Source organism: Nycticebus coucang, chromosome 7 (genome assembly GCF_027406575.1).
Source record: "Nycticebus coucang isolate mNycCou1 chromosome 7, mNycCou1.pri, whole genome shotgun sequence".
Lineage (NCBI taxonomy): Eukaryota > Metazoa > Chordata > Mammalia > Primates > Lorisidae > Nycticebus > Nycticebus coucang.
In genome coordinates, this window is record NC_069786.1 from 115151746 (window position 1) to 115172776 (window position 21031).

General features: G+C 48.7%; 1 protein-coding gene across 13 annotated transcripts in view; it reads right to left on the bottom strand.

Moving 5' to 3' along the window:
* TNS1 (tensin 1) overlaps window positions 1-21031 on the bottom strand; it is a 218177-nt gene that overhangs the window by 61957 nt on the left and 135189 nt on the right. For 12 of the 13 annotated variants that reach the window (XM_053598389.1, XM_053598392.1, XM_053598391.1 and 9 more), the window contains 5 exons: window positions 20661-20721; window positions 20366-20441; window positions 19679-19808; window positions 17577-17642; window positions 16291-16407 (listed from right to left, as the gene is read on the bottom strand). In XM_053598389.1, coding sequence (XP_053454364.1) covers window positions 16291-16407; window positions 17577-17642; window positions 19679-19808; window positions 20366-20441; window positions 20661-20721 — 450 coding nt within the window. The remainder of the gene's footprint in view (window positions 1-16290; window positions 16408-17576; window positions 17643-19678; window positions 19809-20365; window positions 20442-20660; window positions 20722-21031) is intronic. The other variant, XM_053598385.1, reaches the window with a different exon arrangement.

A 21031-nucleotide genomic window follows, 5' to 3' on the forward strand; every position in this document is an offset into this window, starting at 1 on the left:
CCCTTGGACTTTGTGGGCCTGCTTCTTCTCTCCTACTTGGTCCTGTCTGGGTGGCTCTAGGCTCCAAATTCATCCACTGCTATTTCTGCAGCAGCCATAGAATCTCTGGGGCTAGGACGGAAATGGTGACTTACAGGAAGTCTGTTAATACATACCAGGCTGCAAAGGTTCCAAGGACCACGTGGGGCAATAAAGAGGCTGATTTATTTTCATCAGCGAGATGCTGAAATTCAATCTCTGGAGCAAACTGACCTGCAGACAGCGGAAGACAGCTCCCCACCAGAGCAGAATTAGCTAGCTCCTAGTCTCCCGGGCATCACCACTGGGGCTAGTGGTAGAAAGGACAAGGGGAGCATGCCGAGATCGGCCAGCTCAGCCACTGTGACTCCAGGTCCCTCAGGCCACCCTTTCCCCACCTTGCCACAGGTCTTCAAGAGTCTCCAGGACACTGATGCCTCAGTGTGCAGAGCTGGACCTATCTCTAAGAGCAGCAGGCTGGAATCACCTCCAAGTACCCCCTTCCCTGAGCTATTCCCAGGACTTTCAAACCCCAAACTATAAAGACATGGTGAGAAATGCCAGGCTGTACCCCTACCTGGCTGTGTGAGCACTGGTGGGTTACTTAACCTCTCTGTTGATGTTTCTTCATCTGTGAAGTAGGAACAAGATTACTCAGCTCACAGGACAGTCATGAGGAATAAAAGGAATTATGAGCACCTGATTGTCTCACACATACATAAAAGGGGGTGGAGGATAGGTTACTCTCCTCTTCCCTAACCAAATCACTGGCTGGGAGTGTCAATTATACAACCCTTATGAAGGCCAATCACTCACTGTGTGTAAGAATTACACACACATCATATTCTTCCACCTAGAAATTCCACTTGAAGAAATTTGTCCTATAGACTTGCCCCAATGAAAACTGTGTATATACAAGGTTATTCACTGCAGAATTTTTTAGAAATAGCAACAGACTGGAAACAACCTACATGTCCATATTATTTAAATGTAATTTTAAAAGCTAGTTATTAACACAGCACATACGTACAGTAGAATTTAATTGCAGCTGAAATGAAGGCGATGAGCTCTTTATGTGTTATTATGGAAAGTTCTTCACAGTATATCATTAGCTGCAAAAGCTCGGCGTAAAAGCTCCAAAGCGTCACACAGCTACCTGAGCCTACGTGACCTGGTCCCCATGACCTCTGACCTCATCTCCAAATACAACCTCTGCCCAGTCCCTCTGGCCCTGGCTGCTCCCCACATGTCCCAGGTGGGCCCCTGCCTTGGGCCCTATGCACTTACTGCTCCCTGTGCCTGGAATGCTCTTCTCCAGACATCAGTTGGCTACTCGCCCACCTCCCTCAAGTCTTTGCTCAGAGTCCCTCACCTCAGAAAGTCCTAGGCTAACCAGCCTTTTTTTTTTTTTTTTGCAGTATTTTGGCTGGGGCTGGGTTTGAACCCTCCACCTCCAGCATATGGGACCAATGCCCTACTCCTTTGAGCCACAGGCACTGCCCCTAACCACCCTTTTTAAAAAATTTCAACTCATTAGATCCGTCCCCTTAAGTCCCAACCACTCTGCTGAATTTTTTCCCTGAATATTTATCACCTTCCAACAGGCTCTGGTATTCACTAATTATGTCTTTTTAAAAATCTTTTTATTGTCTGTCTTCCACCATTAAAATAGAGTTACCACAGGGCAGGAATCTGTACTTCATTCGCTATTATGTCCCCAGTATTTAGCATAGTAAGTGACTGGCACACAGAAGGCACATGATAAATATTTGTTGAACCAAGGAGTTCAAGGTCCTGAGGACATCCCGTGTACTAAAGAACACACATGATTGGGTTTTTTCCTTTCTCCTTCTTCAATAGAGTACAAGCAAGGTTATGTCTATAATCATATCATCCTCACCAACTCTTCTACATGCTAATATGTTTTCTCATGTGGAGGAGGCTACGATCCACTGCCCAGCCATCACTGGTGGCCAGTGCCAGGGAGACAGGACACATGGAGGGTAACCCCACCACCTCCAAGCAGAGGGAGTAAGTCACACATGGGAACGGAGCCCGGCATTTGGATGCTGACAGGGAAAATCTTCACACACACACACCTAGTTTGGTATGGTGGGAAAAATACTGAGCTTAGAGCCAGAGGCCCTGGTTCCAAGTCTAGCTCCAGAAATGGGAAGGTTGAAAGGGGAACTGACTTATACGTGGGGAAGCATTCTATAAGTTCCACCCGAGGTCAGGGAGTGGTATTAGTAAAAGCGAATGCTTAATAATGACACAGCGTAATAGGCACTGAGCTAAGCACCCACAGATTACCTCATTTACTTCTCAAACCCGTAAGACAGATAATACCTCACCCCATTTTATGGGTGAGAACATTGAGGCTCAAAAAAGCTAAAAGATTTGCCCAAGGTCAACATAAGGCAAGATGCAAAGCTGGGGCTTAAGCCCATGCTCCCAGCCATGACAGGGCCCCCCAGGGATCTTCCTACCTAAGGACTATCGCCTCCAAGGACAAAGCTTTCATCCCTTCTCAGCCCACTCTAAGACATTGTCCTTCTTAATTTAAATGGAGACAGCCGATTACTGAAGCCGTGTGAGCTCAGTGGCTTTGGCAGGATTTTAAAAGGTCTCTTGCCAGGGAGAGAGGCAAAGAAAAGAAAGAAATTTATAGGGATGAATCATCTGTGAGCAGCTGGGGAAGTAGAAGGGGGACACCACAAAAGGAAAAAAGACTGATCATTCGCCAGACCCCGGGCCATTGAAATCTTTTCCCGTAAACGGCCTCAAGAGCTATGCATCGGACTGAAAGCAGGGACATGGAGAGTGGACCGAGAGAGAAGACCTTTGGCAGGAAGAGAGGGTGACGGGGAGCAGGCAAGGGAGGGGTGGCAGATACAGGCAGCGTCCAGGGAGGATGCTGCCTCTCACGGGCTGATGGAGAGATTGGCCCCAGAGCCAGGCCAGGACCATTAGTGAAGGAGCTAAACTTTGCCAGAGAGCAAACCAGCCTCGGCTAGCACCTGTACGTAAGCCCCGGGTAAACTGCCCTGGACAGGAAGAAAGAAGGGCAAGGGCACAGCCTCCAAAAGCAAGGACAGCACCCAGGGCCTGAATAGGTCCAACAAGGAAGGACCTGGAAGAATCCCGAAAGAGATCCTTCACCGCCAAGGGCTAGATGCTGAGGTAGGCTGAATGGGGTACCAGCAGGTTGGGAGCCCGAGTGCAAGAAGGTTCATGTGGGAGCCACACTCCCCACCACAACTGAGCAGGGCATCAACCTGCCCCAACTCAGGCAGGAACCTAAGCGCCCTGGTGGAGTCTCTACAGGTTCCCTGCTCAGGGTGGAGGTGAGGACAACAGCAGGTCTGCAAGTCTGAGCTCAGCACCCGTCCCCAGCCAAGCCTACCAGGGCAGGGAATGTGGGCTCTGTGGCCACATCTGCTGCAGGCTTTGGCATGCTTTCTTTTCTCCTAATCTCAGGTCAAGGTTGCTTTGAAAACTGAAAATAAACAGAGAGGGAGCCTGAGGGCCCTAGTGACAGCTGCAGGGCAAGTTCAGTGCAGCACCTAGGAGCAGCAGGGTCTCCAGAGAACCTTGGCCCACCCTCAGCCCCACCTGACATCAGTTCTCACCTTCCCAGCCTCCTGCAAGTGGTCCCTTGGCCCCCAGCTTACCTTTATCCTCAGTGCCCCTGCATGCCACTAAAATCTCACCTGCCCCATGACCGCCAGAGAGGGTCAGGTTTAATTGCTTGCTTTCCCTCTACTTTCTAGACTTTGAGCAATGTCCTATCCCATCTTTAAATTTGAGAAACAATTCTGCTTTACACAATGTCTGGCCTCCCAGGGTTATTCAAATGCAGCCACTCTGCAAAGACATTTGCTCCCATCACCACCTCCCCAGAAGCCACAGCACCTGGCGGAGTCCCTGCCCCATGTGCTGCAGGTGGCCTGACACTCAGACCCCATGGTCTCCGGGCAACCCTAGGACATGTGCAGTCTAGAGGATGGTCAGCTAAGTATTTGGGGAAAGAAGAGACGAGAGAAAAGAGAGAAATGAACAGGAAGAAAGGAAGAAAGAAGAAAAAGCAGCTGTGTAAGTAAGAAAAAGTGCTTCATTACTGGAAGCCTGAATTTCTTGGGCATAGAGTTGGTAGCTTGGAGGGTGTGTGAGGGGAAAGCACACACACTGCCCACTCCCCTGCCTTCAGCTGGACATTTGAGCACAACACAGATCAGACCATGCTGCTCCTGCAGCTGGCCGAGAACTCTGGATGGTGCTGAGTGTGGCTTTGGCCCTCCAACCTGCACCTGATGGCAGAGATTACAGAGGACCAAAGGCACATTCATTCAGGAGGGTGTTGGTTTACTGTGTGTTCCATGGGCAGAGGCTGCTCCCCACTCCTGCCAGCTGCCTCACAGAGCAGGGCCAGCTAAGGGTACAAGGGCATTGTGACAAACAGTGCAAGCAGGTGGCAGCAGATGCTGGGTCAGTAGTGTGGTGGCATCTTCCTTGCCCACAGTCAAGCTCACCTTGTATTTGAATTCTCAGTACTTGGATTGTGCCAGTAAGTCAAGAGAGGACTTCCCTCCTCAGGGAGGAGAAGGAACCTCCTCCACGCCTTTGTCCTGATCCCTACGCAGATCAGCCCACACTGAGATGCCCCTCCCTGTACCTCAGCACCTCTCCCCCAGGGGACTTAGAGGCCAAGAAGGCCAATCTCTCAGCCACAATTGATCCACCCTCTCATGGTCAGGAAGTTCCACCAGGTAGCTAACTCAAACTCCTCCTGCCACAATCTATCCCTTTGTCTTCTTTGAATTGATAGATCACAGACAGAAGCTTTAGGTAGCAGCTCTGAATTTCTCCTCTCTCTGCTCTCCCCTCTCACCTTGAAGTCACAGACCAGAAGGGCTGTCTTTTCCAAAAGCCAGGTGACCGTTTCCCAATAAAAACCAGTTTAGTGCCGAATCCCAGGCTCTCAGGACTCACACTTAGAAACTCACCCTTTAAAACCCTCTACTCAGATGCAAGGGCAGATGTATCCCTCTCTGGGATCCTCAGACCCATCCCCTGAATTATTTGGGACCACCTGCAATGTGATACTCCCCTCTCTTGCTGGATCCTCCTGCGTCATACTCAAAAGTCCCAAAGGCAAGAATGTCAAACTCTGAGAAAATATGAGGTTGGACAATTAAGTTCACAAACTCATCCTAGAAAAAGTGCTTTAAGGATGGCCTAGGCAGTGGCATCAGTGCATAGCTTCCCAGGGGAAATGTTTGACGGTGACCATAGTGGTACTGAGCAATAAGGAACGTAGCACTTTCTAGGATGAGTCCGAGAACTTAATTGTGGCTCAGTGAGTAGGGCGCTGGCCCCATATGCTGAGGGTGGCAGGTTCAAACCCAGCCCCAGCCAAACTGCAACAAAAAAAATAGCTGGGCGTTGTGGCAGGTGCCTGTAGTCCCAGCTGCTCGGGAGGCTGAGGCAAGAGAATCGCGTAAGCCCAAGAGTTAGAGGTTGCTGTGAGCCGTGTGACGCCACGGCACTCTACCCGAGGGCGGTACAGTGAGACTCTGTCTCTACAAAAAAAAAAAAAAAAAGAGCAAACCTTTGCCATGGTGCATGTGAGTTCTCTCCCACTGACTCACCCAGAATGGGCACAAGGACTATTTTACCCACTACCCAACTACCTCCCTCCCAAGCCCAAGGGGGCCGTCTGCTCATTGCCCTCCCTGATCCTGCCTGGGCCCCGGGGAGATGAAGGGAGTCAAGGCCATGCAGGGAGCTGGGCTGGCTGAGAGGCAGAACTCATGGGCTTTGTTGACGTTCTGCCATCCAGGTATCTGGAACTCAGCCTCCTTCTCAGTATAATGGGGCAGGCTTTCCAGGCCAATCCAGGCACCAGCTCTGAGGCTGAAAGGAGATCAGGCCAAATGGCCTAAAACATTTCAGGCAATAGATGAATAATATTTTAGATAAAGATCGTAAAATGAGAGGTAGCAGGTCAGCTCCCTGACTGGCTCCAGCCCTCCCCCAACCCCGCCACGTGGAATCCTGCCCTCCCAATTCCTTGGACAAAGCCTCTGTTATCTGCCTCTGTTTACTTATATATAATCTGGGAACACTATTTGTAACCAATGTTAATATGGAAGTACTTGGTGTGGTCTCAGTTGTGAAAGAGGCCTGAGGACAATAAATGCGACATTCCAAAAATAAGGCAGGAGGTCACCACGCAGGGCTTGCCCAGATAACTGATACGAAGACCACCCACGAAATGGAAGAAAACACTGGCAAATCATATATCTGATAAGGGACTTGTTACCAGAGCAATATAAAGACAAAAATCCCAATTTAAAAAAAGGACAAGGGATTTGAATAGGCACTTTTCCTAAGGAAAATACATAATAACCAATCAACACATGAAAAGATGTTCAACATCATTAATTAGGAAAATGCCATCACAACCACAATGAGAAACCAGTTCATACCCACTAGGATAGCTAGAATCCCAAAGAGAGCTAATAACAAGTGTTGGTGAGGTTGTAGAGAAATTAGAACCCTCATGTATTGCTCGTGGGAATGCCAAGTGGTCCAGCTGCTTTGGGAAATAGTCTGGCCGTTCTTCAAATGATTAAACAGAGAATTACCATATGACCCAGCAATTCCACTCCTACACATCTACCCAAGAGAAACAAAAACATTTAAGTCCACACAAAAACTTGTTCATAGTGTTCATAACAGTATTCTTCATAATAGCCAAAAAGTTGAAACAACACAAATGTCCATCAATGGATATTGATGCATAGGTAGACAAAATATGGCATGACGATACAATGGCATATTAATCAGCAGCAAAAATGAACAAAGTACTGGTACCCACTGCAATATGGATGAACCCTGAAAACTCTATACTAATCAGTGAAAGAAGCCAGGCTCAAAGGACCACGTATCATATAATTCCATTTACATGAAGTGTCTACAATAGACAAATTTTTAGAGACAGAAAGTAGATTAGGGCTGGGGCTAGGGAGTAGAAATGGGGAGTGAGCGCTACTGGGTACGAGGTTTCTTTTGGGGGGGATAAAAATTTTCTAAAATTAGATTTTAGTGATGGTTGTACAAGCCTAAATACAGTAGAACCTCTGTAAGTTGACCACCCAAGGGACTGTAACAAACTGGTCAATACACGGACGTGGTCAACGTAAGAACTAGGCCTACTGAACTGATCCATACATGTAGTGCATGTCTGGTCAACCAAAATTAGATCAACTTAAGGAGATGATCAATGTATGGGGGGAGGTGGTCAACTATAGAGGTTCTACTGCATACTAAAACCCAGGGAACTGTATACTTTAAATAGGTGAAGTTATGGTATTATTATAAATTATATCAACACAGCTGCTAATTTTTTAAGAAAGAGAGACTAAAAACTGCTTTGTGGCTCTAAACTATACCCCTACAAACACATACATACCAAAGGTGTGGAAAGATCAGGAAGTGGAGGATTATAAGAAGAATCTCAGCTGCCAGTGCCACATGGGTAGAGGTCCCTCCTTCATCTCATGAGTCTGCACAGAGCTCAACAGAAGCCTGCTGGAGCAGGAGAGCCTAAGTGACAGGAGCCTAACTCTGCGGGGACAGAGGCAGGGGCTACAATGTTTCTTGGAGGCCAGGATTGCTGACAGTCTACCTTGACACAAGCCTGAGAGGCCTCAGATGCTGTGCAAGAGGGCCACCTGCAGGAGGAGGCTGGAGGGGGGAGAGACGCCTGGGATGAGGAGAAAGTCCCAAGCACTGATCAGAGCTGCATTTACCACCCAAAGGGAACAGTGAATGAAAGACTTTTGAGGAATTGAGCATTCGCCAAAATACCAAAAGTACTACAGGAGAGACACATGCAGCATTCAATGCCTCCAGAATCTTCTCTTGGCAAAGAAGCCAAAAGATATCATCCATGCCTCTGTCTCCACACAGAACATGACTGCATACTCTCACAATGGTGCCAGGCAAGCAAAAATGTTCCTCGTTTCCTCTCTTTCTAGGCCTAAGTGCATAAGCCAGGAAAACAGAGAGAGAAATCTACTAAGTCCCCTACACGTACACAGACACACACACACACACACCCCACACACACACACACACAACCTACACATACGCATAGCTGGCAGCCAGGTAGGAACTGGCAAACGGGTGGAACCAACTAACTTTGAACGAAGTAGCAAGTTCACTGGCACTGGGCATATTTATTACTAACTAAGGATCTCTTTCTGAGAGTGACCAGAAAAGGGACGAGACTTGTCCTAATGTCATTTGGGAGCAGGAGAAGTATAGAGTAGACTTAAAAGTCAGTGATAGGCTTGGTGCCTGTAGCTCAAGAGTCTAGGGCACCAGCCAGCCACATACACCAGAGCTGGTGGGTTTGAATCCAGCCTGGCCTGCCAAACAACAATGATAACTGCAACCAAAAAATAGCTGGGCATCGTGGTGAGTGCCTGTAGTTCCAGCCACTTGGGAGGCTGAGGCAAGAGAATCGCTTAAGCCCAAGAGTTAGAGGTTGTTGTGAGCTGTGACGCCACGGTACTCTACCCAGGGTGACAGCTTGAGGCTCTGTCTCAAAATAAATAAATAAATACACAAATACATAAATAAAAATAAAAGTCAGTGACAAATAAACCAAAGTGGCTTTACTAAAGTTCTCCTTGCTCAGATTGACAGTTAGAAAAGAACACTCACCTATAGGTGTTTGGAGAGGACTGCTCAAGAGAACGTACAGTAATGGTGCCTGGCACCTGATAAATGTACAATACTATCACCTCATCACTGTCATTGTCAGATCATCACCATTGGGTTTAAGTGCTAGAAACTCCTTTGAAATCCACTGTTCTCAATTCTCTGATAAAGAAACCAGGAACCACAAAGGGGAAGTAATTCTTCCAAGTCACATAGCAAGTTGACATAGAAGAAAGTCTTCTGACTTCCAACAGTGGTTCTCATAACAGAGCCAGCTACAGATGGTTCCCAGAGAGTGGAGGGGCACAGGGAACATGGGCTTTGTATTAAGAGGAGAGGGCTCATTCCAAATCATATCTATCTCATGTCTCCTACGGTACTTCGATAATAATCACAGACATAAATTATTGCCAGCATAGTTTGTATCACACATTCCACTTTTCACATTTCATGTACATTATTTCACTGAATCTCAAACAACAATCCTATAGTGGGAAGTTACTATCATTACACCCATTTCACAGATAAGACATTCGGGTTGCAGAGACAAAGTGACTTGATAAAGGAACACAGCCATAAACAATAGAACTTAGAACCAGATCTTCTGGTTCTAACCCCCCAAAGCTTAATCCCTACTAGAGATTAGTCTAGTCCAGCTTTTCATCTTCTACAAACAACTTTCCTGCTCCTAACTTCCCTTTTGAACTTGAGTATGGACATGTGTGTCATTTTGGCTAATGTAACATGAGTAGAAAGGAAACTGAGATTTCCAGGAAGGAGCAATGTGCAGGTCATAATTCCCTCTTTGCATGGCTGCAGCAATGATGGAAGCATATATGAGATGAAGGCACCCTAGCCTAAAGTAACTGTGATGAAGAGAGACCTCTCCCAACCCACACTGGACTTGTAGCATGAGCAAGAAAAACACTTTCATTGGCTTAAGCCACTGAGAACATAGGGCTATTTGTCATCGCAACATAAGTGAGCTTCTCCCGACTGATACAGCCACTAAGCCACGCCAGTTCCCACTCAGAGTTCATGAGTTAGACAGGTCTGAGTGGGGGGCAGTGCCCGTAGCTTGGTGGGTAGGGCGCCGGCCACATTCAAACCTGGCCCGGGTCAGCTAAAAACACAACAATGACAACTGTAACAAAAAAATAGTTGGGACTTGTGGTGGGTGCCTATAGTCCCACCTACTCTGGAGGCTCAAGCAAGAGAACTGCTTTAGCCCAAGAGTTTGAGGTTTCTGTGAGCTGTGAAGCCACAGTACTCTACCTAGGGCGACGGCTTGAGACTCTGCCTCAAAAAAAAAAAAAGGAAAAGAAAAAAAACTCTGAGTGGCAAATTCAGTAGGTCTATCTAAGCTCCTCATAAGTCCCAAAAGGAAACAGTGATTATGCTCAAAGAAATGGAGAGAAATGCTATCTACTCTAACCCTCTCATTAAACAAAGGATAAAGACGACTCCAGAAAGTAAGTTACCCAGGACACCTATAACCGCAATCTCCTGCCCCGCCAGACCAATGTCCACCTGTATCTGTCTCTCTCTCCATGTCTATCATCTATTTCTCTCTCTTCTCACTATTTTCCTGTTTGCTATATCTCTTTCCTCTCTCAAAACAAACAAAAAAAAAAAAATCAGAGAGTCCTTGGACAAACCTAGCTCATAATAAGTCACCATAGACCATGAATTCTTGGCTCCAGGCAGAGACTCTTTCCCAACCCTGACAAAAGCTCTTGGAGATGGGGTGAGCACCCTACAGAGCAGAAACCTCTCCCCTGAGGGCTGAGAAGCTTGGGCACAAGACCAGACCCCTAAGTCACCAGCCTGTGGCCGTGACGGAACTGCCTATGGAAACTAAGAAAGGGCGGATAGGCCACACATAGGAGAAACCTGGATTGGGGTGGACAGCAGCCAGACCAGGGAGCTTGTCATTCTCTGCCCCCATCTTCTGGCTCTGAGCAATCTGTTTCTCTACCCCTCATTCGCCTAGTGCCTATTCCCCACCCTTCCTTTTAAGTCATGAGAAACTCTAAGCACTGATGTCCATGGAAGTCAGGGGAGGGTAAGAGCCAGGGGGTGGGTAGTGAAGCAACGCAGGCCTGGTCAGCCTTCGGGCTTCTCAGAGATGGAAGGCAGCCATATCATTTGGTCTTAGTGCTGCTTCTGAGAAGGCTTGCCCCTAGAACACTCTGGAATTTGGAGCCTGCTCTGTGCAGCATAGACAAAAACACAGTCTCGTTCCCAACCATGGGGCCCTGAAATCTGGGCATGGGGCTTCAGAACTCTGGCCAAGCAGCTAATGGGGCTTCTGGAAGCTGCTAGCCCTGGTGTCAGCCAGAGTGCTGAGCTGGCAGGCTCCAGGACAAGCTGGTGGGGGGAGCAGCCTGCAAAAAGGAAGCTACTGGAGACCTGACCTCTCCCCACCCCTACCCTAGACCCTTCCTTCCTCTCCATTCAGGACTAAAGACCTGGGGCATCCAACTGCATGCAACACAGAAACCTCCTTCCCAGGTGTGATGGGCTGAATTCCCCTCCCACCACATTCATATCTTGTAGTCTAACGCTTGGTAGCTCAGAATGTTTGGCGATATCTCTAAAGACGTAATTAAGGTGAAATGAGGTCATTAGGGTGGGCTCTACACCAACACGCCTGGCATCCTTGCAAGAAGAGATTAGGACACAGACACATGCACAGGGAAGACCACACGTGTACACAGGGAGAAGGCAGCGTCCATGAACCAAGGAGAGAGGCCTCAGAGCAACCAACCCTGTTGATACCTTGATCTCAGATTTTAGCCTCCAGAACAGTGAGAAAACACATTTCTGTTCCATAAGCCTCCCATATGTGGGGTTTTGCTGCGGCTGCGTGAGGAGACTAATACACCAGTCCACAGGGTACCACTCCAAGAGTAAGAAGTCCCTGGGATGGCAGGTGCTCCTCTGCTCCCTGGCCGCTGTCTTCATCACCCCTCACTCCTCCTGGCCTAGATGCAGGTGAGCCAACAGTCCCAAGCTTCTGTCACCACCATAGCCCCAGTTCACTACACAGGGGCACGATTCTTTCTCTCTTCCATGGTTCTACTTCCCAGACCTGTCCCCAGTGAAACAGGCCACCCTGTGTGGAATGAGCTCCCTGTCATTTTAAGGGTTTGGCAAGTTGGACAACGAAGAGTTGCCTGTGGGGCTGGAGAGGGGATGCTGATACACACTGAGCTCCAAGGGAGCTGGAAAGAGACTTGGATTCAAAAATCACCTCCCCTGCTGGCTCATGCCCCCGTGAGAACGCTCACCTCTGCACACTTCCAGTGTCTTCACCCAGGGGGTGGAGTTGGGACAGTCTCAGCTGAGATACTGCCAAGGTGGGTTCCATACATGGGATCTCCTGCCCCTTGGCAAGTCCCTTCCTTTTCAGGCCTTAGTACTGTCCCTGTGGGAGAACACTGGACAGGCTTTATGACAGGCCCAGGCACCTCTGCCTGAGAGGGCTGCCCACAGAGAGCCACAAGTCCTTCATTTTGCTCCTGAGATCAACCAGAGACATCCTGAAGGAGTGGAAGAGGTCTCAGTGTCACAATGCTCCACGCCCTGGACTTGAACTTGGAGCTAGGGTGAGGGAGGGGCTGCAGGCAGCAATTAAAGGGCTAAACATACAGCAGTTCCTGAAAGGATGGTTGAGTCAAGATCTCAATAGGGCTTTCTTGGGTACCAGGAACTCGGAGCTCAGTACTGGCCACCCCTCACTGCCAGGGGACACAGGTCATTTGAGAGGATGCAGGCCAGAGATGGAATCTGCTCCCAACTGCCAAGCTCAGTGCCCCCTCCTCCTCGAGTCACCTGTGGGCTCCAAAGGGACTGAGCTGGTCTCTGTTATCCTCCCCCCTCTCCCTGCCTGCCCAGCAGACCCAAAATAGAAGAAGCAACAGTGGGCCGCTTCCAGAAATGGCCAGACTCGCTGCAGACTCACTCCCCTTCACCTATCTGGAGGGGCTGGCCCCTGCCAAGGGCATTCCTAGAAACAGCTCACACCCTCATCTATTGGGTGGAGACTGGGGGTTCAGCTGTTCCCTGCACTGAAGTCCTGCCAAACACCTGCTGCAGGCAAGCACAACGGTCTCTGGGGTGCTGAGCTCCACGTACCCCACCCTCATCTAACTCTTCCCTCTTTCTGAGGGTCAGGGCAGGGTGACCTTCTCCATCCAGGGTGAGAGGCAGGAGTCAGAGGGGACAGATGCCCTTCTAAGTTCAGTGGGCCCCCTAGGTACTTCCACAGAACCAGATGGCCAGAGAAGGCCCCTGGGGATGTCAGCCAACTCAGGAGGGCACAGTGGGCAATATGAAGCCTCACACATAGGTCTGCCCTCAACTGGCTTGGCAACCTTGGGCAGGATACAAAACTCCTCTGTGCCATAGTTAATCCACCCCCTAGTGTGGGTGCAAGTATCAAGTGAGAGGGTGACTTCCAAGTTTTTGGCACCATGGCTGGTGTGTGGCAGAGCCAGGCCTTCTCCCTCAGCCACATCCGCAGACTCCTGGGGTGCCAGCCAGTCACCACTGATGCATGGCAGCCCATCCTTAGGTCTTGCTGCCCACCAGGTGCTCAAAATGCCTTGTTGACTGAAGCCCCATGTTGCAGCAGGGCAAACTGAGGCCCCAAGGGATGGCATCTTGTCAATGGACTTAAAGCCACTAGTCTCCTGGGGCCCTGCTGCTCTGACCATGCAGCTCCAAAAGTTGCATGCCTCACCACTGTACTACACTGTCTCTCATGAAGGCTGAGAATGCAGTGAGGAAACCAAGACAGCAGAGAGGCAGAACAACTTACCAAGGCCACACAGCTAAAAAGGGGAGATCTGGGCTTTGAGTCCAGGCAGCCAACTCTAAAACACATGCTCCTCCACTGCATCCTTGTAGCAAGCTGCCTTGCCTGGTCTGAGACCTCCGCAGAGAGCAGGCAAAGCCACGCTGGGCACCACGTCACCCCTGAGACCATCATCCCTGGCCCTAGGCCTCTCCTGGGAATGGCCAAGTCCCCTCCCTCCCAGGCTCCAGCTTGAACCATCTCCTGAGCACCCTCGCATCCTGGGGGTTAGGCATCCTTACCCCAGCTAGCACATGGGGAGACTGAGTCATAGAGCCTTACCCACAACTAAAGGGCATCTTAGGAGTTCACCAACCTCCTGCTTCCCTCTCTTGGCCATTAGTCAAAAGAAAATGCTTTTACCTCTGGGCCTCAGAATCTAGAACCTTCTAGAAATGCCATCAGCCAGGAGCAGGATGGGGATGTGGTCCCAGCTTGTTCTCCTATCCCTGGAGGGATGCAGTCCAGCAGGGGCACATGGTGGGAGCAGAGGTGGGCTCTTACTAGGCACAGGGCCAGGGTAGCCCAGGGGAGAGGGCAGCAGAGCCATGAGCCCTTCCCTCCCGCCAGAGGGCCAGACTCCAGTGCCCAGACAGGGGTCCTCTGTCCCTGCAGGCCGAGCTGACCTTTAACTGGCCAAAGGGCCCACTGGGAAAAGGAAGAGGGTAAGGGGTCAGAAGAAGCATCTGGACCCTCCCTCACCAGTCCCTGTCCCCTCACCCTGCTTCCTGCTGTCCCTGGGGCCCCGCTGCTCTGACCACCAGCTCCGTTTTCTTCCCCCATAGCCAACCAGGCCCCCAGCCTCATCCTCCTCATACCTCCTCCTTCTTTCCCTTAATTATTTTACCTTTCATTTGCCTGGCACTTTATAGTTTGCTAAATGTTTTTACAATTATCCTCACACTGAATCTGCACCAGGGACAGATGGGGAGACAGTAAAAATTCCTTCAAATTGCCAAGTGTTCTTGTTAAAAATGCAAACGTCCCCAGCACAATGTAGGCTGGCAGCCATCAGTCCCTCAGAACAAATTCATTCCACCCTCCGCTTTCTCCTCAGCCACTCACTGCTCAGGGACAGAGTGTGGGAGAAGAGGAGTGCTTTCAGGGAGCAACCTCAGTGGGTGAGGAGGGCTCTGGGAGGGTGTCCAGGCAATCTGAGTGGGGTGGTCCCACTCTGGGAGGAGGCAAAGAGAAGCACCTCAGAAAGGGGTAGGAGCCCAGGTGGGTATGAGGACAAGCCACCAACCATGCAATGTTGCACATAAAGAATGCGCTCATGGCAAGCCCCTAAATTCCAGGCCGACCACCCTCCTTCATCCCAGCTCTCTCTGAAATTTATTGCTCATTCTGGAACCTGCAAAATCAGAGGGAGAATCTTTTGCTCAAGAAAAGGCCTAAAGACCTTCAGAGTGGAGTCATGAAATCCAAAATGTTAGACAGCGAAGTGGGAGGCAGATGGTCCAGGGGAAAAGGGTGAGTGAAGGTTATGGGCTGGGTCTCCCTAACCCAGCTCTGCTTTGGCCCAGATCCCTAGGACAGCGCAGCCCACTCAGGACTGGCTTTGGCCGGGAGGGGACACCCAGAGGCTGAGTGTTGGTACCCTTAAAAGGGTGCATCCTGGGTCATGGGGGTAACTCAGAAGGTTCTGTCTTGGGGTATTTTCATTACCCCAAATGAAAATAGGAGGAATGGCCAGACCATCCTGAGGGTTCTCGCAACTCCAACATTCTGTGGTCCTCTGACCAGTCAAGAAAACAAGTCTGTGGCCAAACCTGAGAAAGGGCATCTCAGGAGTTTGCTGGCTCCAGGCATGTTCACTTCCAGAAGGGCCTCACCCCACTTCCCATCACACATGTTCAGAGGACCACATCAATAACTAGAAGTCACACATGACTCTCGAGAGTTGACCTGAGTTGTGGTTGCCCATCTGACATAATGTTAGGTTTTGTAGCTAAATTAAACATGTATTAATTTCAATTTTGCAGCTTTCTTTTCAAATTTCAGAGCCTATCGGTTTATTTCCAGCTCAAAACATTTTTGTTGGCTGTTGATGAAAGCTCATAGGCTCCAGATCCTGCATCTATGTTCCCAGAGCTGTAACCCTGAAGAACCCCAACAGTGAGTTGAATAGAAAGGCTGTGTTAGGGAGCTCTTGCCTATCGGGTACAATGTAGGGGTATGTGGCGCACCTCCTACGTGAAGGACTCAACTACAATTCAGACTTTCCCTTACAAATGCAAACAAAGTAACCTATCATAGGTACCCTCATATTAATCTGAATTTTAAAAAATGCTGTATTTGCAGCACAGGGAAGTATCTTACGCTCTACTCATGACTACCTCCTCCAAGGAGCCTTCCCAGACTACCCCAACTCTCCAGAATCCACCCCAACCTCAGAACACTGGCTGTCCAGGAGACTTATCTAGCAGCAATCACCAACTTGCATGACACCCCCATGGGGTCATCTTGCTGCATTCTTTGGCACTGTCCTCATCCCTATTTAACACTTTCAATATTTGCCTTATGAGCCCCCACTGTGAGCTCTCAGAGGTGCCTGGACTTCTCCTCTGCCTCCTCTCTGAACCCAAGTCTCCTGACAGCTGGTCAAGAGAACCAAGGCCACGTGATCAGGGCCATGTGGTTTGGAGAGGGGCTGGAAGCCGCTGGGTCCCACCTACCCTCCATGCCGTCATCTCGATGCCCACCGAAGTTGTCATAGGAATCCCAGCGGATCAGGGGGTCGGAGGTGTTGTAGTCCACAGACACACTGGGCCCATTCTCCAGGTGCTCCATGCCTGAGTGGGTGGGAAAGGCAGGGGCCAAGTAGGGGGACAGTGAGGGGAGGGAAAAGAGATCAGCAGCTGCAAAAACAGAGAAAGCCAACAAGCTCCCCCAGAATGTCCCTGAGGGACTTCTCATGTTCTGGAGCATGGTGGGGCGGGCCAGTGGCTTAAGCTGGATGGAGAACCCAGGAGTCTTATTTCTAGCATTCTTGAAAAGGCTCATGCCGGGTCATCGGGGTAAATCAGGACAGGGTACCACACACAGGACAAGGAATGAAGACCCCTAGCAGAAAGCCTAGAGGACTCCTGGCTGGGTATCTGCCTTTCTCTCTCCTGTGTCCTGAGGGGTCCTGGGGCAGTGCCAAGAAACCCGAGGGTCTGCCCCTGCAGCCCAGAGGAGTGTGGGACACACTTACAACAGGCTACATGAGGTTGGGAACAATGGGGAAACCACAGCCTTAACACTGAGAAGACACATAGCTTCTGGAAAGTCATCCCAGGCATGGCCCTGTCCTTCTGTTAAAATGCTCTCCACTTCAGACAGAAATCTGAGGGCAAAGGCAGAGTCTCCTACCCACCCATAGAAAGCCCAGCCCACAGACAGAACAACTGCAAGTCAGGCCTTTCAGGATGAGTTACCTTCCTGGCCTGGCAGTCCTTTCTTTAGTCTATCCAGAGTCCATCTGCCTGTAACCTAACTGCATCTCCTCCCATTCTATTCTCAGATAAGATGGGGAACAACTGGTCTCCACATATAACCAGTCCAGAGGCTTAAAGACTATTATTAAATTGGCCTTCAGGTTGAATCACCTCAGTACTCAGAAATACTCATCACCCATCCAATACCTTTGAGTGTCCTCCCTGGCCACTCCCTCCATCCTCCAGGGCTCTCAGTTTCTGAATATAACAGGCCGATGACTTAATAAGACCAGAACAGTTTATCCAACTCTGCGCCTATCTGTCTGCTTTTTTATTTTTATTATCCAGAGATTAAGTCACTAGTTCATGTTTAGCTGGGGGTCCATTCTGAAACCCAGATCCTTTACTGAAGGCCTGCCTCTCTATCTCAGGTTAACTTGATAATTATAGAGCAGACCCGTGGGAAGATGGTGAGGATAGGATGGACACAGGTCAGGAGGTGGGGGAAAGGGGTGGGAAATGAATTCTAACTTAGCTTATACCTTGAATTTTCTCTGGCCCATATGAAAATACAAACTCCACTTTGCCATATTCCGGAAATCGATCATCTGAGAAAAGAGAAGGAAAAACAAAAATGGACAATGAATTCCCAAAAAGGACTCCATAAAAAGTTTTCTTCTAGAAAAATGTTGAGTACTATGTGTATACATGGCTAATAGTATTATAATAACCAATACATATCTATTATTACACATATATATATGAAGTTATATATGGACAGTAAATAAATCTCCTGCCCACCCTAGCCCCTGGCCTTCTTGCATGAGGTAAGCACATCTACCCATCTCTATTTCTTTCTACCCACCTCTAGCCACCATCTTTATACCACTATTTCTATGAATTTTAATTCATAGAATTAAAATAATCTCCACTGATTCACCACTATGAAGATGAAAATTTTGCTTCACTTGCACTACTCTCATCTCCTGTCTTCTTAAATCTGGTTAGATTATTATTTTTATTTATTCTACTGATTACTTGTGAAACTTTAAATGCTGTAGTTAAGCCTCTATTTCTTGACTATTTTCCTCCTCTTATATGACTCTCATCCTGGAAGAAGAGAAAATGTATAACACTCCCTTTCCTCTACCTCTCCTCAACCATATTTATTCATTCTGTAGCTATACCTTTATTTTGCCATGTTAAGACTGATAACATTTAAATTCTGTTCTACAATATAACAGCATCTTCCATTTTTGCCCTCCTGGCTCCAGTGCAAGAAGAGCTCATCATGGAGACTTCATTCTCTTACATGAGCCGTACTACACTGAGATCTAGACTCTCCTCAAAGCTCCAACCCCACTCCATTCTCTCTGCCTGAGCCTACTCTGGACATAGACCAGTGTCCAATGCTTATGGGAAGAAAAATCACAGCAAGGATGGCATCTGCTCCTTGGTACACCCACCATGCCCATGCATCTCTCCATCACTGAGGGCATTACACCATAGAATAATGTTTGTGTGTCTCTTGCCCACAAAACTGTGAGCTCCCTGAGGGTAGGGTCTGGCTTCTTTCTCACACCTGACATATACATATAGGCACATAAGTGATGCTTGGTGGTTGGATGGATGGATGCATGCATGGATAGATGGTTGGATGGATGGAAAGATGGATGGATGGGTTGGTAGATGAATGGGTTGATGGAAAGATAGATAGATGAAAAGGTGAGTCATGTCTGACACATATGTATAGGCACACAGCGATGTTTGCTGGATGGACGGATGGATGAATGAATAAAAGGATGGATGGGTTGGTGGATGAGTGAGTGGGTGGATGGATGAATGGATAAATGGATGGTTGGTGAATATATGAGTGGATGGATGGATGAGTGAATGTGTAGATGGATGAATGGATGGGAGTATGAATGAATAGGAGGGTAGATGGATGGATGGACAGAAAGATGGAGAGATGGATGAATGAATAGACATGTATTTGCATATGTTCCATTCCTGAATGTAATATATATAAATCCCAATGGACAGAAGAAAGAGGCAAAATAAATGCCAAACCTTTCCTGACCACATTTCTTCCTCTCAGGAAAGGTTCCTCCCTCACTGCTGCCACCACCTTCCACTATAGCTCCTCTACCCTGTGGGGTAATTATTTCCTGCCAGGTCTGCCCTTCAACTTGACAATATTTTTCAGCTTCACCAAGGCAGAGACCATGTCATGTTTTACTTTGCATCCCCAGCACTTGGGACAGAGCCTAGCACAAAGTAGATACCCAATGAATATTGAAAACGTGAATGTCAGCAGGACACATGATGAATTGGGAAGAGAAAATGAAGGAGATACAGGGAAAGTAGCAGAAGGTTACAAGATATAAAACAGAGGATATAAAGCCCAGAGACTAGGAGGAATTACCTCCACCTCTATTGACAACTTGAATTCTCAGACCATTCCAATCCCAACTAACTCTCCCAACTCTCAGTTCTCTCCCATGGTCACTAAGAAGACTCTTGGTAGACTTGGTAAACTATGTGACTCAGAAAAAATGGTCCCCATATCCACCAAATTCCCCCAAACTGAGCTCCTCTCCCCTATACAGCAGCACCCACCCCCAGCCCCACCCAAGGAGCCCACCTTTGAAGGCATCATCAAGGTCTTCCTTGCCAAAGACAACCCCCAAGTCATGGATGGCACATGTGTGGAATTGCACCCGGAAGATGACATCACGGGATGGGCTCCGGAACTTCTTGTGGTAGCACTTGAGCTGGGGGGAAAAGGAGCAAATCCAGTCAGGGGCCTGAGGATGGGAAATCAGCTCCCCAGAAGCCTTCTTTACAGATCCATTGACTAAGCCTCCAAGGCTCACCCTAAACCCAGGGAGGGAGAGGTCACCAACACCAAGCAGGATCTCAGAGCTCTGTGGGGAAACTTCTAGAATAGCAGAGAGTGGGGGACAAAATTATTTTTCCAGAAGTTTTTATATACAAGTCAGAATGGAAAAAGTAAGAGTGGATTTAAACTGCATCCGGAAGGACTGAAGTTAGAACTGAGGGAGTCCTGTCAGCAATGGGAAACCAGGAGGTAACAGCCCACACTGAATTATACTTTTCTGGAGATGTTCCAGAACAACAGATAAGTGGGAGGGGACCTGGACTGTCCTAGGCTGGATGTCTTGCAAGAGCCCTAACAGCCAGGATTCCAAGTCTGGCAGCCCACTAGAAGGAGTAGCTATCTTATCTTGAGAGGCAGGAGAGCAGGAGGAGAAAAGAAGGGAGAAAAAACAAATGAGGGGAAGGCTTGAGACAGAGGAGCAATACTCACCAAGATGTCTCCCTTCAGGAGCAGTCCCGGCTCAATGGTGATGCAGACACTGGTCTGGCTGTCTCCTGGGATGTTGCTAAGGGAGAGAGACAGGCAGAGAAAGAGAGGGTCACTGGAGAAGGATGTTTTCTCCCTGCTGTCCCTCTGCCCCAGGGCTACTGGGAACCCTCACTGACTTTGTCCCTTTAGCCCTCACAGGAAGAAGAAATTCTAGGCAACTGCCCCATGCCCCTGCTCTGGTCCTGAGCCTGGGTCCCTGGGCATCCCTGGCTTCTCATTTTCATGGGATACTCACTAGATTCCAGACGTGTAAACAGGCTGCATGGCCTGGTAGATGCGGAGAAATGGCCGGCACCCTGTAAGGGAGGGGTAGGTGTTAGCCAAGATGGCAGAAACCCTAGGAAGAGGAAAGGGAAGAGGAGAGAGTGAAGGAAGAAGGAGAGAAAGGAAGGAAGGAATGGTAGGAAGAAGAAAAGAGGAAAGAGAAACAGAGGAGGCAGAAAAGGGAAGAAATACTAACTTTTCATTTGTAAGGCAGTTTAAGTTTATAAAAATATCACTACATCCACCATCACTGCCCAGCAGGCATTGAAAGTATCAAACTCATTTTGTAAATGAATAGAGTGGGGCTCAGAAAAATTTAGGAAGTGATGCAGTTGACACTCC